Source organism: Elephas maximus, chromosome 1, assembly GCF_024166365.1.
Source record: "Elephas maximus indicus isolate mEleMax1 chromosome 1, mEleMax1 primary haplotype, whole genome shotgun sequence".
NCBI lineage: Eukaryota > Metazoa > Chordata > Mammalia > Proboscidea > Elephantidae > Elephas > Elephas maximus.
In genome coordinates, this window is record NC_064819.1 from 214,434,266 (window position 1) to 214,454,452 (window position 20,187).

The 20,187-nt window shown below is 42.7% G+C and overlaps 1 protein-coding gene across 13 annotated transcripts in view; it reads right to left on the reverse strand.

Moving 5' to 3' along the window:
• Window positions 1-20,187, reverse strand: part of PLAGL1 (PLAG1 like zinc finger 1) — a 146,348-nt gene that overhangs the window by 2,648 nt on the left and 123,513 nt on the right. For 8 of the 13 annotated variants that reach the window (XM_049902707.1, XM_049902720.1, XM_049902663.1 and 5 more), the window contains one exon: window positions 6,731-7,193. The exons of 1 other annotated variant lie outside the window; for it this stretch is intronic. In XM_049902707.1, coding sequence (XP_049758664.1) covers window positions 6,731-6,882 — 152 coding nt within the window. In that variant the 5' untranslated portion in view covers window positions 6,883-7,193. Of the gene's footprint in view, window positions 1-90; window positions 7,194-8,887; window positions 8,974-20,187 lie in introns of those variants that run through there. 4 more of the 13 variants (XM_049902736.1, XM_049902728.1, XM_049902766.1 and 1 more) reach the window with 4 other exon arrangements.

Below are 20,187 nucleotides of genomic sequence, written 5' to 3' on the forward strand. Positions count from 1 at the left end.
GGAGCCTTTTAAAATCTATCCTTCATCTCAGAGAAAGTGTTTTAGTTGGACCCAGAACGCCAACCCCACCACGTCTGGGCTGAGCCTTACCTTCCTGCCTCCCATGAGATCTTGCACTTGAAGTTTTGCTTTCCTCCATTTAGTACTTTCCCACCATCAGCTATCACCTCGGGTGTGTGCAGCCTGTTGATTTCTCCAAGTTTCCTTAGACACACCTTCAACGAACTTCCATCTTTATACACTTGCTGGAGGTTGTTCACAATTTCATCGACAAAATTCAAAAGGGCTTTTGCTAGAAGGACAAAGCTGCTAGCCCTAACACGTATACCTGTTTCTTCAACTTTGGCTTCAGGGAGGAGCCATAACCATCCTAGTCAATCTGGTACTGTCGAATCGGTTCCGACTCAGCAACCCTATTATGTACAACAGAATGAAGCACTGCCCAGTCCTGCGCCACCCTCACGATCGTTGTTATGCCTGAGCCTACTGTTGCAGTCACTGAGTTAATCCATCTTGTTGAGGGTCTTCCTCTCTTTCGCTAGCCCTCTACTTTACCACGCATGATGTGCTTTCTCCAGGGACTGGTCCCTCCTGATAACATGTCCAATATACGTGAGACAGTCTAGCCATCTCACCTCTAAGAAGCATTCTTGCTGTACTTCTTCGAAGACAGATTTGTTCACTCTTTTGGCGGTCCCTGGTATATTCAATATTCCTCACCAACACCATAATTCAAAGGTGTCAATTCTTCTTCAGTCTTCCCTTACTCACAGTCCAGCTTTTACAAGCATATGAGGCCACTGAAAACACCACAGCTTGGGTCAGGCACACCTTAATCCTTAAAGTGATACCTTCACTTTTTAACACTTTACAAGGTCTTTTGCAGCAGCTTTTCCCAATGCAATAAATATATATATATATTTAATTATGTCATCTGATTTCTGGACTACTGTTTCTATGGGCGCTGATTGTGGATCCAAGTAAAATGAAATCTTTGACGACTTCAATCTTTTCTCCCTTTATCGTAATTGTCCCTTGTTGGTCCAGTTGTGAGGATTTTTGTTCTCTTGATGTTGAGGTGTAATCCAGACTGAAGACTGTAGTCCTTGATCTTCATCAGTAAGTGCTTCAAGTCCTCTTCCCTTTCAGCAAACAAGGTTGCGTCATCTGCATAAGACAGGATGTTAATGAGTCTTTCTCCAGTCCTGATGCCCGATTCTTCTTCCCATAGTCCAGCTTCTCAGATTATTTGCTCAGCATAGGGATTGAATAAGTATGGTGAAATGATACAACCCTGATGCACACCTTTCCTGATTTTAAACCACTCAGTATCCCCTCGTTCTGTTCGAATGACTCTTGGTCTATGCACAGGTTCCTCATGAGCACAATTAAGCATTCTGAAATTCCCATTCTTTGCAATGTTATCCATAATTTATTATGATCCACACAGTCAAATGCCTTTGCACAGTCAATGAAACATAGGTAAACATCTTTCTGATAGTCTCTGCTTCCAACCATGATCCATCTGACATCAGCACTTACTCTGCTGAATCTGGCTTGAATTTCTGGCAGTTCCCTGTTGATTTACTACAGCAACCATGTTTGAATGATCTTTAGCACAATTTTACTTGTGTGTGGTATTAATGGCATTGTTTGATAATTTCTGCATTCTGTTGGATCACCTTTCTTTGGAATGGGCACAAATATGGATTTCTTCCAGTCAGCTGGCCAGGTAGCAGTCTTCCAAATTTCTTGGCATAGACAAGTGAGCACTTCATTTGTTGAAGCATCTCCATTGGTATTCCATCAATTCCTGGAGCCTTATTTTTTGGACTTCTTCCTTCAGTATCATTGGTTCTTAATTATATGTCACCTCATGAAAGGGTTGAATGTCAACCAATTCTTTTTGGTACAGTGACTCTGCGTATTCCTTCTATCTTCTTTTGATGCTTCCTGTGTCATTCGGTATTTTGCCCACAGAATCCTTCAATATTGCAATTTGAGACTTGAATTTTTTCTTCAGTTCTTTCAGCTTGAGAAATGCTGAGCGTGTTCTTCCCTTTTCGTTTTCTAACTCCAGCTCTTTGCACATGTCATTATAATACTTTGCTTTGTCTTCTGGAACTGTACTTTGAAATCTTCTGTTCGGCTCTTTTCCTTTTTATTTCTTTCATTTGCTTTAGCTGCTCTACATTCAAGACCAAGTTTCAGAGTCTTTTCTGACAACCATTTTGGACTTTCCTTTTTTTCCTGTCTTTTTAATGACCTCTTGCTTTCTTCATGGATCACGTCCTTGATGTCATTCCACAACTCGTATGGTCTTCGATCATTAGTATTCAATGTGTCAAATCTATTCTTGAGATGGTCTCTAAATCCAGGAAGGATATATTCAAGGTTGTACTTTGACTCTCATGGACTTGTTCTAATTTTCTTTAGCTTCAACTTGAACTTGCATATGAGCAATTGATCGTCTGTTCAAAAGTCAGCCCCTGGCCTTGTTCTGACTGATGAAATTGAGCTTTTCCACTGTCTTTTTCCATAGATGTAGTCAATTTGATTCCTGTGTATTCTATCTGGTGAGGTCCACGTGTACAGTCACCATTTATGTTGGTGAAAATAAGGTATCTGCAATGAAGTAATAGTTGGTCTTGCAAAATTCTGTTATGTAATCTCTGGCATCGTTTTCATCACCAAGGCCATATTTTCCAACTACCTATTCTCCTCCTTTGTTTCATACTGTTGCATTCCAATCACTGGTAATTACCAATGCATCTTGATTGCATGTTTGATCAATTTCAGAAAGCAGATGTTTATAAAAATCTTCAATTTCTTCATCTTTGGCTGGTGTGTAAATCTGACTAACAGCTGTATTAACTGGCCTTTCTTATATGGGTATTATCACTGATAACATCGTACTTCAGGATGGATCTTGAAATGTTCTTTTTGATGATGAATGCAATGCCATTCCTCTTCAAATTTCATTCCCGGCATAGTAGACCATATGATTTTCCGATTCAAAGTGGCCAATGCCAGTCCATTTCAGCTCACTAATGCCTAGGGTATCGATGTTTATGTGTTCCATTTCATTTTTGACAATTTCTAATTTTCCTAGATTCATACTTTGTACAATCCACACTTCGATTATTAACAGAGGTTTGCAGCTTTTCCTTCTCGTTTTGAGCTGTGCTACATCAGCAAATGAAGGTCCCAAAAGTTTGACTCTCTCCACGTCATTAAGGTCAACTCTTCCCCAGTCATATTTTGGGTGCCTTCCAACCTGAATAGGCTTATCCTCAGGCACTTTATCAGACAATGTTCTGCTGTCATCCGTAAGGTTTTCACTGGTTAATTTTTTTCAGAAGTAGACCGTCAAGTTCTTCCTCCCACTCTGTCTTAGTCTGGAAGCTTAGCTGGAACCTGTCTGCCATGGGTGACCCTGGTTACGTTTGAATAGCTGTGGGTAGCTTCCAGAATCATGCAAGCCCCACAGTGTGACAAACGGACAGAATTTCAAAGTAGCTCTTTTATATCTGTAAACCACAAATTAGTTTTGGAAAGCCACCATGATGCCATCTCTGTTCCAGTTTCACTGAATTCCTAAAATGTGAACTTCATGTCTATTTTTTGAAAGAACTTAATGATATGTTAAAAGGAAACCGAGTGTCATCCTAAAACTTTAAAAAGGCTCATTTTAATAATTAAGTAAATCATATAAAACAACATGATCATTTTGTCTGAAATTATTTCAACAGTTTGTTTTCTTTCCTCAATTTCTCTCCTTACCGAAAACCACCAATATCAGTCCTATTGTTGTTGTTAGGTGCTGTCAAGTCAGTTCTGACCCACAGCCACCCTATGTACGACAACCAAATGCTGCCTGGTCCTGCACCATCCTCACCATCATTGTTATGCTTGAACCCATTGTTGCAGCCACTGTGCCAACACCAAGTACCACCATCTTTGGGAATCACCTGGATCATATCCATGATCTCAGAAGCTTCAAGGGCCACTGCTCACATTAAAACTGCCAAACACACATTCAGTCTGCCTTGCCAGACTGTCTGTACCTAAGTGGTTTCATGGGTTGTTGCATGGGAAGCCATGTTCTCTTTTCTCATTAAGCAAGTCAGTTATGTTCTCCTTCTACCTCTGAACTAGATAATGGAGCTTATGTTGCAACTGATGTGATGGAAACGCATCCTATCTTTTTTTTTTTTCCTTTAAAGCAAAACCTGAAGCATCTGCCATCTTGCCACTCCTTCCATTCATTTATCAGGTACTGCTTCAGGTCAGAGAGGCAAGAAACATTGGTAGCAGTGAAGGCAGTTCTTGCATAAAGTACACTGCTTCCCTTTTTTGCCCTACTTCACACCCTTAAGTGAGTATTTCCCCTGCTTGGAACTACTACCTCCTACAGATTGCTTCAGACATCTCCTTCGGTGCTGTTTACTACAGTCATCCCACCTAAGGCTAGTCATTCCCAACATCTGTTAGTTCCACTGTCTTTAAATACTTCTCTCATGTATGCATTTCATCTTTATCCAGTTATAATATCCTCATTATGGCTTAAATGCAACAAACGCTGCTTTCGGTATTACCCTATACACATAAGCTTGAAGCTAAACAGGAGGCATCTGCAACAAAATTGGTGCACACAGTGGGCACACAGTACTTGTATTTATGGCGTCTAGAGATTGGCCTATGTACAGAACACACGCGAATTTTAGTACCTATTATCTATGACATTGTATTCTTACAGGCCTTCCTCCAGAAACACTCAAAGATTTAATAATAATTGCCCCAAGTTAATACCACAGATGGAAATTCTAAGTTTTGACTCTCGCCTATGGATCCATATGTTAAGTGGTCTGAAAGTTGGAGTCTTAAAGTTCATTTCATGAAGACTAGAGACAAATAGATTATTTTCCTTAAGCAGACGGCAAAGGAAGCATGTATTAGTGAGAGTTCTGTGTGGCTCTGAGGGCACCACACAGTATCACTGTCCGTCATGCCATTAGGCCACGCCTCTATCTCACGTCTATATTTGTTCTATGATAGAAAAATCCTCTGAAGGCAGAGGCTACATCTCTCATATTCATTTCCCTCGTGGACTTAAGTACCTAACAGGCATTCAAGAAATAATTTAGCCTAAGTGTACTATTAAAGGACACGTCTGCTAAAACAGTGGGTTTTGTCCACTGGGGCATCCTGTATGCCTTTGAAATCTGACGAAACGCACACACCGACCATCTGCCTACCCCACTGAACTCCATCTGTAAAGGTGGCTTTTAGACCCCAGTTGAGAAACTGTGCTCGGAAAGTTTACACTTAGAGGTGTCCTCTCCTCTGTCCTCACTGTTAGGGCTAGACTATTAGAACAGATTTCAAATTGGTCTACTTGTCTCCTCTCTCTTCTCCAATTCTGCCACAGCCACCTTTCTAACATTCCAATCAAATCATGTTACTTCTCTACTTAGACACATTGGAATAAAAACACGCTCTTCAGGTCAGGGGATAATAGACCTGTTAATGAGCCACTTCTTTACCTACATTGTCAGCTTCACCCCTGCTCCTCACATAGAGCCCTCTCCGGATACTAACCTCTGCGCATGTCCTCTTTAAGAGCAGAGCTTACGGCTTGCCCTGAACCTCCTGTGTGAGTAACAGCTAACATAAGGCTACTTTTCAGAATGTGACGAGAACTCCTATGCACACCTTCCCACCTCCATCATTCTCACACAAGCCACCCATGTGGCACTTTCTCTGACCTTAACCAGCCAGAGCTGGGTCTCCACAAGCTAGGACTCTGTCCTTCCAGCTCCTGCCAAATAGGCAAATGCCAGCCTCTGCTAGCTCTCACTGCCCCTGGTGGGTTTAATAATTCGCTAGAATGGCTTACAGAACTCACGGAAACTCTTACCTATGCTTACAGTTATATTATAACCAGAAAGGACGTAAGCATAAAGATGCAACAGGCAAGGTCTGAGAGAGGTCCGGCATGAGGCTTCCATTGTCCCCAGGGACACGTCCCCCTCCACCAAGTATGGATGTTCTCGCCACTCCAAGAAGCCCAAAAGCGGAAGCTCCAAGATCCAGCGTCCCCTAGTCATTGGGACCTCAATGAACATGCATGACCGAAGCCTTGAGGCATAGTTAGGATCGATCCAATCAATGAATATGCATGACTGCATCTGCCCCTCCTGGTAGCCCCTACTTGCCTGACTATAGGAAGACGAAGAGCACCTTAATTGTTCAGGCCACTTTCAGAAACCAGGTACAAATGGCCAAACTTAGTTCTTTGTCCCACACCTCCTGCTCTGCCCCCTTTTCTTTATGTCACAGCTTAAGATTGTCCCTTTCTGAAAAGCCTTCCCAGCTCTCAGTGAGCACTCAAAACACACTGTGCTTCACCTGCCTAGCTGTGTGTCCTGGCACTTGGGTTGCATTTTCATTGGGCTTGCATGTGTTTCTCCCATCCTGGGTCTTTCTATCTTTGTCCTTGGGCCTGGCATATTCTAGGTACACAATATTTGTTGAAAGAATAAACTGCCACCGCACAGCAAAACCGTCACACACCTAGTGGCTACAGAACCACAGCAACACCTAGGGGTACAGCTAAGGATGGATCCACAGCCCACTCCCCTTCCCCTTGCAGGGCTTGGTTTGAGGGTTAGCAAAGCCATTTAAAGGCGTGTGTTTAAGAGCTCATACCTTTTCTGAAGCCTCTCACCTCATTAACTTATATCTGGAAACGAAGGCTTTGCCACAGTCAGGCTGCAAGCACTTGTAAGGCCGCTCCCTGGAGTGGGAATAAGTATGAATGGTATACTTCTCCAGGGTGAGGAATGTCTTGCCACATAATCGGCAGGGGTAGGTGGCCATGGGCTTTGCTGCTCACACCTTTCTTTTCAGATGTGCCATCTAAGCACAAACGAGGGCCTGGTGCTGGACGCATCAGCCGAGCCACTGCAGCTCAACGCCAGAACAGGGCAGAGGCAGCATCGTGGTCCGGGCCTGGCTCTACCCAGACGTGGCCCTCTCAGTGGCCACTAGCTGTGCTTCCTGGGTTTCCACATGCCAGTTTATAAGCAGTCTCAAGCTGGGGGAAAAGTCTGAGGCACAGATGAAATCCCAGGAGCAGAAAGGTAACCTGCATCACTAGAGCTGGGGCATATCCAGGATCACCAGGCTGTCTGTGGAGAGAAGAGGAACAGTTTTCTTGCATTAGCCATTTGAAAACAGTGCTTTTCAGAATCAACAGTGGCTCTAACCGCACAATTCTCCACCCTCCCTGGGTCCCGTAAGAGGGCCTTCTGCAGGTATCAGTCCACCTGCCCGGGCTTCTCCTAAGTGGCGAGCAGCCAAGCACACAGCGTTCTGATGCTGGGTGAGCACACTTTCTTTTGTGATAAAGACGGCTATTTCTGTATACTCTGTATTATCTACTTCAAACCACGATTTCAGGTCAGGGTGAGGCTCACCTGACTGATTCAGAGGAGGAAAAAAACTTCCCTAGTGTGTCTGAGTGGTTTACTGGTATACAAACCAAACTCCTCCCTCCCCCCACCCCCGCTTATTCAAACCAGGGGAGCCCCTGGGTGGTTCAAACGGTTAAGTGCTTGCTGCTAACCAAGAGGCTGGAGATTCGAATCCATCCAGAGGTACCTCAGAAGAAAAACCTGGCAATCTACTTCCAAAAAAAATCAGCCACTGGAAACCCGATGGAGGAGTTCTACTCTGACACACGTGGGGTCACTGTGGGTTGGAATGGACCCGGCAGCCACTGATTTTTTATTCAAACCATGGGCTGTTCCTCTTCACTCACTGTTAGCATAACTTAAGTTATCACACCTGTTTAAACTTCCAGCAGTTGGAAAGAATTTATTTGTATACATCAAAGTTAATTTGTTTAAGATTACTACACTGAAAAGCTGATATAAACTGAAGGGGAGTAGAGCCAGCCTAGTTGCACTAACATAACACCTTTAGAAAAGAGACAGTATATTTCCACAGAAACTAAACTGTGGCCCAGGTGAAAGCTCAGGCCACATTTAGTTTTGCAGGTGCCATCCTCTAGTGTTCTCCAAATCTCTCTCCCTTTTCTCTTCCTTAACCCCAGTCCTGCCCTGGAGCGCCAATCCAGCTACCTGTAGACAGAGTTGGGCCTGCTGTCTCCTCAAACTCAACCTGACTGAAACCCAAATCTTTCTCACCCTTCCAACCCAGCCAGTATTCTCCAAAAACCAGGCTCTTTTTTACCAAAGGGCCATCATTTAAGGAGCCTTAGGTGTCTGGGGCAGCATCAGAAGTAATACAATAAAACCCTAATGACCTACAATTCAGTGGAAATGTGCTATTTTAGTGCAATTTTTCAGGTGGGTTGGTGCTAACTGTCCACATACTATGAATTTATATATATAAAAAAAAAGTACTATATGCTTACGTGAAACACGTGTGGGTAGCTTTTGTACACAGGCCAGCCTTCGCTGAACACTGTGTCAAGTAATCAGGACATTCATGGTAAATTAACCTGTCACAGCAAAATTTTAAGGCTTCTGTTCTCTGCAGCCATTCATGTATTGCTGTCTTTAGAGTTGCTCTTTATTTTTAACATTCGTTTTGACTTGCCTTTTCACAGTTACTTTCAGATCAGCCCTATTCCAGAAAGCTCAGCTTCTAGCTAGATGAAGTTTCATTGTACCATCTCAAGCATCTTTAAATACACCAGTACATAGCACATGTATCTAAACAAACATACATGCCTTTTCTGAAGGGCAAAAATTTGCAGGAAACTTCTAGTGTTTCTCATCTCCTGCTTCAGATGTTTTTGGTGTCTGGACAGAGTTCACGACAGTGGAAACATTCCCCAGTTCAAATTCCAGCTTACCCATTTGTTAGCTATGTCCTGAGTTTCAGTTTCCTCATTTGTGATATCCACCTGATCTACGTAAAAGGGTTGTTGGTGACAATCAGCTGAAACAAAATGGATCTGAAAGCATGTTGTAAACACACACACACACACACACACAAAACCCCAGCATGCAAATATTTTAATCATGGGGATTAAAAGTAGAAACCATTAGCTGTACATTAGCCCATGCTTCTAACCAATTTATCTATGGGTGTAATGGAAAAAAGGCACACGGTCTCTCCCTATGTATACTATGCCATCAATTAATCATACTGGAAGCAACTAGTAATGTGAATAATACACATGCTCACACATGCAGAAGATGACATGAAAGCTGCAAGAAAGAAGCCTGCATTCAACGGTGTGGTTACCAACACACCAGCAAACAAAGGAAAAATAAGATTTCTTCAAAAAGAGATTGCCCCTTGGCACTGAATAAAGCTTTCCTGGATCTGCCTTCCCAGCTGCTGCTTCCCTAGATTCGAAGGTCCAAGAGTCATGGGTATCATCACACCTACATCTTTCTCCAGCCTTCAAAAACGGTAGGTATAATCAAAGTTTCAGGCATGGCCAGTTATGTTTAAGGAGCCCTGGTGGCACGGTGATTAAGAGCTAGATTGATAATCAAAAAGGTCAGCAGTTCGAATCTACCAGCCGCTACCTGGAAACTCTATGGAGCAGCTCTACTCTGTCCTATATATAGGGTCACTATGAGTCAGAATTGACTCAACAGTGACAGATTTGGTCTGGTTTGGTTGGTGGTACAATGTTTAAGAGCTCGGCTGCTAACCAATATGTCAGCAGTTGAATCCACCAGCCACTCCTTGGAAACCCTATGGGGCAGTTCTACGCTGTCCCATAGGGTCACTATGGGTCAAAATCGACTCAAGGCCAAAGGGTTTGGTTTGGTTTCTTAGGTATGTTTAAAGGTAAGACCCATCTCTTTCAACTTCAACTCCTTGTCCCCCATCTAACTTCCAAAGACCAAAAAAAAAAAGGTGGAGTCTCTCAAATATTTTTATACTTATTTTACTTATTTAGTGAATGTCATTTCCTAAGACTTCATCTTGTGTTTTGGGTCTGTGTGTTAAATACACTTAGTCTGACATTAAGTGCAAAGTTGGTACTCAAATGTTGAACTTAAATGATAGTGAATATTCTTTAATTTCTTCAGTAAGTTTTTTTTAATGAACTCAAAGTCACAAACAGTTATTTTCGATCACTATAGTTGTCTTTTGCAAACATGGACCTTAGAGACAAATTTTTGCATGATTTTCATGATATAATCACATAGTTGAAGAAAAATAACACTGTCTTTCCCAACAGACTGCAAATTCTTTGTGGCCAAGGATCAAAGCTTAACTATCTTTAAAAAATAAACCATGGATACATACAACTCACATCACCATGTGTATGACTGGTGCTGGCTGGCTGCTGACGATTCCAATCTTTGTTGGAAACCTGATGCACTTTCTTGCCCACATCCTTAAAACAGACTTATGATTACTTTATCGATATCACCTGGCAATCCACCAACAACCCTAACAGAAAGCCAACAGAGGGATGGTCCTGATGCTGGTCTGTTCTGTGACTTGACGTAACAGTTTGCATCTGAGTCTTAAACATGGTAATAGTTCAACACCTGTCACACTGGAAAGATAGTAAGTCTTTCCCCAAAACATCTCAGGACATAATTTTCAATCCCTCTGATTCTAAAAATACTGAGTGAGTGATATAGATCTGCCAGTGTGCCAAGGAAGGCTTGTGCCATCTGCTTCATTCTGTTCATGCTGATTATTCTGGGGATGAGAGAGGATCAGATCGGAATATGAACATATATATATGGCGCACATATATGGTAACAGCCAGGAAGGGCTGTGCTCCCTGGGGGCTGTTGGTGTACGATGGTGGAGGGAGAGGTCAGAGCACAAGTGTAGCTCCAGGACTTCCCCAATGCCATGTAACATAATCATCTAATGGGGGACAAATGTTTTACGACATTCCCGAAATAAACTATGACTTCTGGCTTCTATTTCCATTGTCCCCAGTGACACAATGCAAGGCCACTTTCTGAGAGGAAACTGAATTTCCATTTTTAGTCTTCCAATATGGGTACTCTAGATCTTTTTTTTTTTTTGACTCCATTCATCATTTTCCACACTCACCATTGTGGGATAAGAAGGTTCTACTCTGAACATCTCTCCTACATACTCCAAAACCTGAGATTGCTTTTATATAAATATGTTAAGGCCAATTTTAAAAGAGCCTCTAGCAAGGTTCTGTTTCTTCTCATACTCACAAAATAAGAACTAGCCAATCGTGGAACAGGCTGGTTGGAAATTCATTGCTTATTTGGCTCTAAGAAGCTCTCAGAGAGGGTGTTTGTTCTCAGTAACAGTTCTCTGAAGGACCTTGGTAGCTGAAGTCTCATCTAATTAAACTATTCAGAAATGTCAGCAGGAGAAATAAGGTGCCCAGACCCTCCAGTTTGTTGTTACTGTTTCTTACGCACCCACCCACTGCCGTCGAGTCGTTTCTGACTCATAGTGACTCTATAGGACAGAGTAGAACTGCCCCATAAAGTTTCCAAGGAGTGTCTGACGACATGTTATAAAATGTTAGGTGCATAAGTGAGTAAAATGTTACAAGAGAATTGGCTCCCATCATACGTTTAATGAGAGAAAACGATGCTCATGGGGCTGGAATAACTTGGTTGAGAATTACAGATGGGAGACTCTGATAAGTCCTTTACCAGATGGCTGTGAGTGGGTTAGCAGTTTTATAACTTAAGAGCCGGGGCTCATAGGTAGGGCCCATGGTTGGGCTTCAGGGCCCATGGCTGGGCTTCAGGGCCCCTGTGAATTCTCTGAAATTCTGTGCAAAATTATGGTACATGTGTATGGGAGCTCTTTTGGGGAGAGGGACCATAGCTTTCTTCAGATGTTTTAAGGCATCCAAAATTCAGACAGGTTAAAGGACACTGACTTAGGTAAAAAATGAGAGAAGGATCCCTCTTGATGCTATCAAGTCAGTTTGATACTTCACAAAGTCAATGATACTTTCTAATCCATGGGCCATATATTTTTTGCCTCAATTACTACATTTTATCAGGTTAAAAGTAAAATACAAAGGCTCTATAATCATGACCTTCTGAAATTCAAGCAGTAAACAACAAATTTCATTTCAAATATTGGTAACCAAACCAAACCTGTTGCCACTGAGTCGATTCCAACTTATAGCAACCCTACAGAGGAGAAACGTCCCATAGGGTTTCCAAGGAATGCCTGCTGAATTTGAACTGCCAACCTTTTGGCTAGCACCCAAACTCTTAACCCACTATACCACCAGGGGTTCCAACAAATACTGGTACTAAAGGTAATTTAAAAACTCCTGTTAGGTAAGAAAGATAAGCCTCGTAGCCCTCATATACGAGTTCATCTCAGGTAGGCACCATCTTCCACGTGATAGATCAGCTCAGGTATTAGGTTTTGTTTTTAGGTTATGTAAGAAACGCTTACCTATAACTAGAGAGCTGGCTGTCCTCACAATCTGAGGTCTTTAAAACTCCTCTATTAAAATTAAAACATGTATATACAGAATAAACTACCACGCCATTATCAGTAAAATCCACTAACACCTGAGATGAACTCTTTAGCGAGGGCCACAAGGCTTGTCACTTGCAGACTTCTCTCCCACTGTGGCCCAAAGGCAACCAATGCCGCCAGTCAATTCACTTGTTATTTCCTTAATGTGCCACGGTCTCTCATGTTTCTATGGTTCACTTCCTGGAATGTCCTTCGACCCCTTGTCCACCTGGTAAAACCCTACTTTTTTCTGTCACTTCCAGACAGAGGAACGAGCTCCTCTCCTCTGTGGAGAGGTGGTGAGTCTGGTAGACCACTGAAGAAAGGATTACATTAGCGCAGGTGAGAGACACCAGAGCCTTTGGCTAAGGGGGTGGGGCAGAGATATAAGTAAAAAAAAAAACAAACCAAACCCAGTGCTGTGAGTTGATTCTGACTCATAGCGACCCTATAGGACAGAGCAGAACTGCCCCATAGAGTTTCCAAGGAGCGTCTGGCGGATTCGAACTGCTGACCCTTCGGTTAGCAGCTGTAGCACTTAACCACTATGCCACCAGGGTCTCCGAGATAAAAGTAGATAACTAAAAATCATAGCTAAATTAGGAAATAGAAAAATGTGTCTGGTGAGAACCTACTTCCAACAAAGACTCTTCTGTGTTCCCTCCAAAACTGTTTATTCACACCGTCAACGAGACATCTCCACTTTAGTGCGTCTCAAACAAGTTAACCAGTTTTTGCTCCTTTGGGGAAGTACTGACTAGTCCTGCTCTCCGTGCTGCTGCAGGGAGGGCCTTCCCACAGCGCCTGCTCCAGGTTTGTTGCCTACGGGTCCTTTTAAACTGTCATCTCGAGAAGCTTGATTGTGTTAACCCAGGGCCTAAGCTCTTACATTCTTAGAAACAAGGCCAAAAATAAGCAAGAAAGCCCAAAGTGAACTCATTATCAACTATTGAGAGAGAATATTAAAAAGAAAGCTATCCCTGTTGATTATACCACATTTTTAGAACATCGAACTTACACATTAGACTTAGAAAAATCGAGAAAGAACTGGGTGCTAACCTTCTGTTTACAAACAGCGAGTAATATCTGGTTAAAGATGCCAAATTGAAGAGCAGGTAGCCCCAGACTTTCCTGAAACTCTACTAAAACGGTATTAATGAGATTTGCGAAAACACAGACTAAGATGACAAAAAAAGGAGAAAATTGCACCAAAATTTTGGAAGCGGGAAAGCAGGTAAACAAGCAGTAACTGACAGCAGTTCCAAGAAAGTTGAATTCTAGGCCAATAATGAGAAAAGCTATGAAGAAACCTAATTACCCTGCAGGGCCCCCAAAAGTCTCAGAAAACTGTGGCACTAGGTTCCTGTCGAAGTGGGGATGAAAGTGGGTATAAACCAGGAAGAACAGTTAAAAGCCTGAAGCAGTCAGCTCTCCTGACCCCTCCCCGACTCTTTGCAGGACAGCAATTACTAACCGCCCCCCCACCCCCACCCCATGCCAGTACAAGTCTGGATGCTTCCTCTCTGTAGAGGGCCTGGGTGGGGGTATCATACTCAAACAGGGCAAATTAAATAAAAGTTTACACATGTACCCTATTTGGCTCTCAGAACACTGGTAACCAGGACTATACCCTCCACGGCAAGAGACTAGAGTTGTCTTCCCTGGGGAAGCTGGCCAGCTCTAGAAGCAGGGACAAATGGGGGTTCCCCAAGGATTCACCTGCACTGCCCTACAACGAAGCCCTTGTTGACAAGCGCGTATGTGTGCATATACACAGAAGAGTAAGAAATCTAAATTTTCATTTCCAGATGGGAAGTCAACAAGTAAAACCTAAAACTTAATGTCAGTAAGTAGTTAAACCTGCCATTTAGCAATGTGGAGGTATACAACAGAAGAGTTAAACTAGGCTGTCTATTTGGGGAGACTCATAGCAACCCTATAGGTCAGAGTAGAACTGCCCCATAGGATTTCCCAGGCTGTAATCTTTATGGGAGGAGATCACCAGGTCTTTTCTCCTGTGGAGCAGCTAGAACTGCCAACCTTTCGATTAGCAGCCAAGCGTGTAACCATTGCGCCACCAGGGCTGCACCAGGGCTATAGGGTTGCTATAAGTCAGAATTGACACAATGACACACAAGAACAATGATCTGAGGAGAGGGTGTGAGGGGGGAGGAGTAGCTACTTCTTTTGAAATAGCTACTATTTGACATTAAATGGTGTGCTGGTACGACTTCAATAAAAATAAAAGTTAAATTCAAAACAGTGCAAATAAAATACAAAACCCCTTTTTGTATAATGTTTGTAGGTATTATTCAAAGTAAACTTAGATTTTGAATGTGCTCAATTTTTTCTGGTCTATTTTCTTGTTAAAAGAGCACAAACTGGACTCCAGACTTCCTGGAGCCATGAACGTTGGACGAACCCCTGAAACTACTGCCCTGAGATAATCTTTAAAACTTAAACCAAAAAATTCCCTGAAGTCCTCTTAAAACCAAGCGATAGTTTATCTTAACTAGTAAAAGATGTCTGCCTTGAGCATTATGCTCTTTTCAGAACTATCTATGTAGCATCAAATTGACACAATAACAACTTGAAAGGTTAGATAGGAACTCAGGGGCCAGTACATTACGTTGATGGGGAGCGACAACTCAGAAAAGGAGGGTGGGATTGTTACGCAACTCTAGGAATAATCAGTGTCACTAAATGGTACATGTAGAAACTGTTGAATTGGTGTATGTTTCACTGTGTATATATTCTCAACAACAATTAAAATTTAAAAAAGCTCATGAATACAAACAGGAAGAAATTATATAAATGGGCTCTAGAAAAGTGAACCAAAATAATTCTTTTAGGTATATTATTTGGATACTGGAACTTGTAAGACCCATCTGGATTCAAGTTTACATGCTTCTCAGAATCACGTATTAAGAAGAAAGTTTATTATGAAAACTATAGCCAAAAACAAGTTTAGAGAGAAAAAAACATTAAATTTTTTCTTGGATTGTACTGATAATCCAGTGGTTATGGTAGAAGTGCACTGATGATGATGGATGCTAAAGAAGAAATATAAATACTCACTAAGTATTTATACTGTTCTAAGTTTTTTCCATTTAATCCCTAGTTTAGTCCTCACCAAGATCCTCACAATTGACTAGGCATAAATTCCTAAGATCTATGAAGATGTGGCGGCTGAGGCACAGAAAGACTGGGTAGCTTCACAGTCACATGCCTGCTGTGTGCGTGGTCAGCAGTCGGGTTTCAGCCCAGGCAGTCTGGCTCCTAATCCTCACGCTATCTTGCCTACAATGGAAGTTATTTCTGAAATGGGAATGTAATAAACAGAAAAAAATTTTTCCTAAATGGAAAAAAAAAAATTTTTTTTTAATGTAATAAAGTATTAAACTCCCAGAAGTTGCACACTCCCAGGGAAGATAATCCAGTACCTTGTCTATAGCTACTTCAGGCCCAATTTACGGACAGTGAAGCCACATATGAACCTTCTTGGATGGATTCTTCAAAAACTACAATCAAGACATCCCTTCAAAAGTGCAAAATTATACATTACAACCCTACTTGTTCTGATTGTTCTCAGTTGTTTCCAGGCAAACCCGAGAGGAATCCATATTTAACAGTGCTCGAAGCAACCCTAATCCTAACAAGTCCTACTGTGATGTCTTACTTCATTTACTTTCTCACCCTCTAGATGATTATTTCACAGGTTTTCCTTCTTCCTTAAATCATCAACACTTCCTCACCCATCCTCACGCTCGGGTGAGGACCTTCCTATTTCACTGAGAAAAATAATTTCACTTGGAAGCAAATTTCCATGTGCTTCCACCGTCACCTCTACCCTCTTACCTGCATCTGTGTCCCTGTTTTCTGCCTCCCCTCCTGATAGAACAGGTGGGCTACCTGTGTGTCTACCTAAGCAAACCCAACCATCATGGCTTGGTTCCCATCTTCCCTCACAAGTAATTCTCCTAATCGCTAAACAATACTTCCTAGGGGAAGGTAGGCTTTTCACAGATGGGAACCTTTCTTTGTTGTAATTTATTTAGGAGTTTAAAGGTAATATCTAACCTACTTGGACAAGACTAATCACTAACTCTGGGTCTATGTGGAGCTGGGATGAGGGAGGTGGGAGGGAAAAGGCAGAAGTAGGTAGAGAATGCCAACAAAAGAGTTTCAACAGGAATGGGAGGAAGACCTGGTAAGAAACAAAACAGTTATAAGCCCAGGAATCTGAGCCTCAAAGAGCCACGAAAAACTGAGAGACACCAACCGCCAAGGGGAAAGGACAGCCAGACCCTGATGACCAGGGAGCCAGGATCCCTCACTGCAGAAGTGCCTCTTCTGTAATCACACCCACCACCCCTCCCCCTCACATCCGTGCAAAGTAGAAGAAGAAGGGGCTTGTACAGTGACGGATTCACCAGATGTGGCCAAAGTACTTCTACAAGATGTGTGACTCAGCATAACATCCATATGGGAGAAAGGAGGGAAGGAAACATCTTTCTCTTGAATTTTCCACACCCCTCCTCTCTCCACAACACAAACTGTTTTTAAATATACACATTTAGGAAGAGAAAAAAAAAAAAAAGGCAAAGTCTGCAAGTAAGCAAAATGTGTACGTGCATCCGGAGAGGCAAGTGTTAAGTCCTGGATGGGTTCTCAAGCTGAAATGGAATGGACTTTGTTTTAAGAAGCTTGTTAATGAAGAGGAGCCCCTGAGTGGTGCAAAGGGTTAACATGCTTAGCTGCTGACCTAAAAGTTAGAGGTTTGAGACCACCCAGAAACATCTTGGAAGAAAGGCCTGGCAGTCTACTTACAGAAAATCAACCATTGAAAACCCTATGGAGCACAGCTCTACTCTGACACACATGGGGTCACCATGAGTTAGAGCTGGTTTGACACCAAATGGTTGTACTGTAGACTCTAGGTAGCCTCGTGGGGAAGACGGGTGGAGAGCAGTCCCTGAAGCCCAGACAAGAGCCCTCAGTAAGATTTTCTCATCATTAAAGTCAGTCATGGAGGCTATTCTTTTGTCAGACAGTTGACAATACATTCCCCTCCTCCCTCCCAACAAATCCTCAAGTTGTTTGCAGTTAGGCCCTTTTAGGATACACTTCTGTAGCTGACGGCACTGAGCTCTCATCCTGTGACTCAAATACAGAGCATGTAGGAACCAGAATTTAACTAATTAGCAGCAGGGCCTATTGTCCCCAGAAGGTTACCATTCCAGAAGAAAAGCCTGGTTCCTCCATACAAAGTGGGTGAGGGTGAAGCCTCAGACGGAGAAAAGAAATAAGAAAAGCCTGGTTCCCCCCATACAAAGTGGGTGAGGGTGAAGCTCAGACGGAGAAAAGAAATAAGCATCTAGTCTCAGGGATGGTGTGAGGCAGGATTCCTGAGTTAAGTTCACTTGGTGGAGCCTTGAAGGCTACATGAGATCTAAGGATGCTCAAGACTTGGGTAGAGAGTTTGATCCTAAAACAGCAATCTCTCTAAATAAATAGAAGAAAGGACTGAAAATATAGATTACAGTATGTCAGCAGGGTATCTCAGGGTAGTGAAATTATAGGTGACTTTTGCCTTTCCTTTTTGAATATCTGTACTTTCTAAATGTGGATAATGATGACTTAGGCTGAATCTGGGAGTAGATTGTGGACAAAAGTGAGCAGGTCTATTTCAGGCAGAGAGGAAAACACCAAAAGGCACACAGGCATGAACAGCAGAGGGCGCTGTGGAGCACGTGGCTTAGGCAGGCAGGTGTGCAGACCTGGACAGGAGAAAGAGAAGGGGAGCTGCAGAGGAGGCAGTACCAGACACAAAGGATCTCCTGCACCAGGCAAGGCAATCTGGGTTCAACCTATAGGGAGCTGGGAGCCAATGAAAGCGAGGACATTTCATCAACAGGTTTCTTTAAAAAAGAGAAAAAAGTTACAAGTAATCATTTATCCCTCGCCTGCCCATGGATAACTTAGTTGTCCTGAGGGTACAGCAAATTTAAAAGTACTGTTCTGAAGCTCTTATGTTTCTTTTTACACACCATGAGTCTGGGGCCAAATCTGATTACCCTGGACACAAATGTGATTGGCAGTCTTAAACTGTTAAATGACACTATCTCTTCCCAGCTTTTTCAATGGTGAGTGTCCAGAATTTACAGTAAACCGTGTACAACATGGCTATGCAAGAAAAATGAAGTTCTGCGCTTGTTCTAAAGCTCATTTCTCTTCCCCCCGAAGCACACCTGCCCACCTGAGGCCAACATGCCTTATTTTATCATAGCTATCGCACAAAGCCTGGGAATGTTCTCTTTGGCTTTCCACCTCACTTCCAACAAGTTCAAATGATGCAAAGCAAATCGTTCACTCAGAAATAATCTGAAACATAAAAACATTTGTCACTGCTCCTTTAAGATTATCCTGGCTTTTAATTTTTTCCCCCTAAAACTAATAAACATTTAATCAGGTTTCCGTCTTTAAAGAAAAATGGCACCAAAGAGACAAAACAACTTTCCCAAGTTACTCCACTGGCTTCTCTGAAAGGGGGAAAGGAGCGGTGAGGAAACGGGGGTGGGGGCTTAAACAGAGGGACACACTGGTGAGCAGGGCCTCCTCTCCTTTTCACCTTCAGTCTTTTCTCTCCCCCATTCACAGCTTTCGGTCCTTTGTTTGTTTAACAAACCATTGCAATCATACCCAGCTCAATGGGGAGGAATGTGCTCTCTCTAAGTAGCTGTCCTTGCAGTCCACATGTGTGGTCTGCGACACAGGCCATTGCAGGCGGCTTCAATGTGCTCCTCTGTGCTCCCCATCTTTCTGGAGGCTGGCACCTTCCTCACAATGAGCCCCCATTTCCCGTGCTGCATGCTTGCTGCTCCTTCCCAGTAGCCTATAGCAATGTCTCCCTGTCTGCCCAGCAACTCCACTGCCTGTCCTGCTTGGGCTTGTCCTGTTCAGCTCCTGAGACAGACACCGCCTGGTGCGTTAGCCACCCCCTACCTGTCTTCAGCCCACAGACTCACCACTGGGTAGACACATTCCAGGATCTTCTAATGTCAATCATACTGTCCATGGAAGATACAATGGCAATATTCCCCTGCCCCCACCTTCCAAACCTAACTAGAACTACTAGTGCCTTTTTTAATTCCTGGTAGATATGCTGGCCCTGCTGGGATGACTTTCAACTTCTTGTTCAATAAATCAAAATAATATTTAATAACAATATGATATTCCAATACAAATCAAAATCATATTCAGTCAAACAATATTCTACCTCAGTTGAGCTCATAAAGCCCTCTGATGCTATTTTATCTAATAATTTATCTTCCACAACTCTCAGAGAGGTAGAAAGGCATCATTATGTCCATCTAACAGAATAGGAAACTCAGAGGACTTAACTTTGCCCATAAAAAAAAAAAAAACCCATAGACACCAGGTAATGAGATACTACAACTAATACACTCTTCTCAACAAAATGTCTAGCACTTAGTGAACGCCCCAAAGACGTTAGCTTCCGTCAACATCATTATTGACGACAATGATGAACAGAGGCTGAATCCAGGTGTTCTGAGGTAAGTAAGCCAAGTGCTCTTCCCACTTATACCACGCCATGCTCCTAGCCAACACCTGCATGGGCAGTGAACTTCAGCAGTAGCTCTGACAGCAGTACATCCAAATACACCCAGA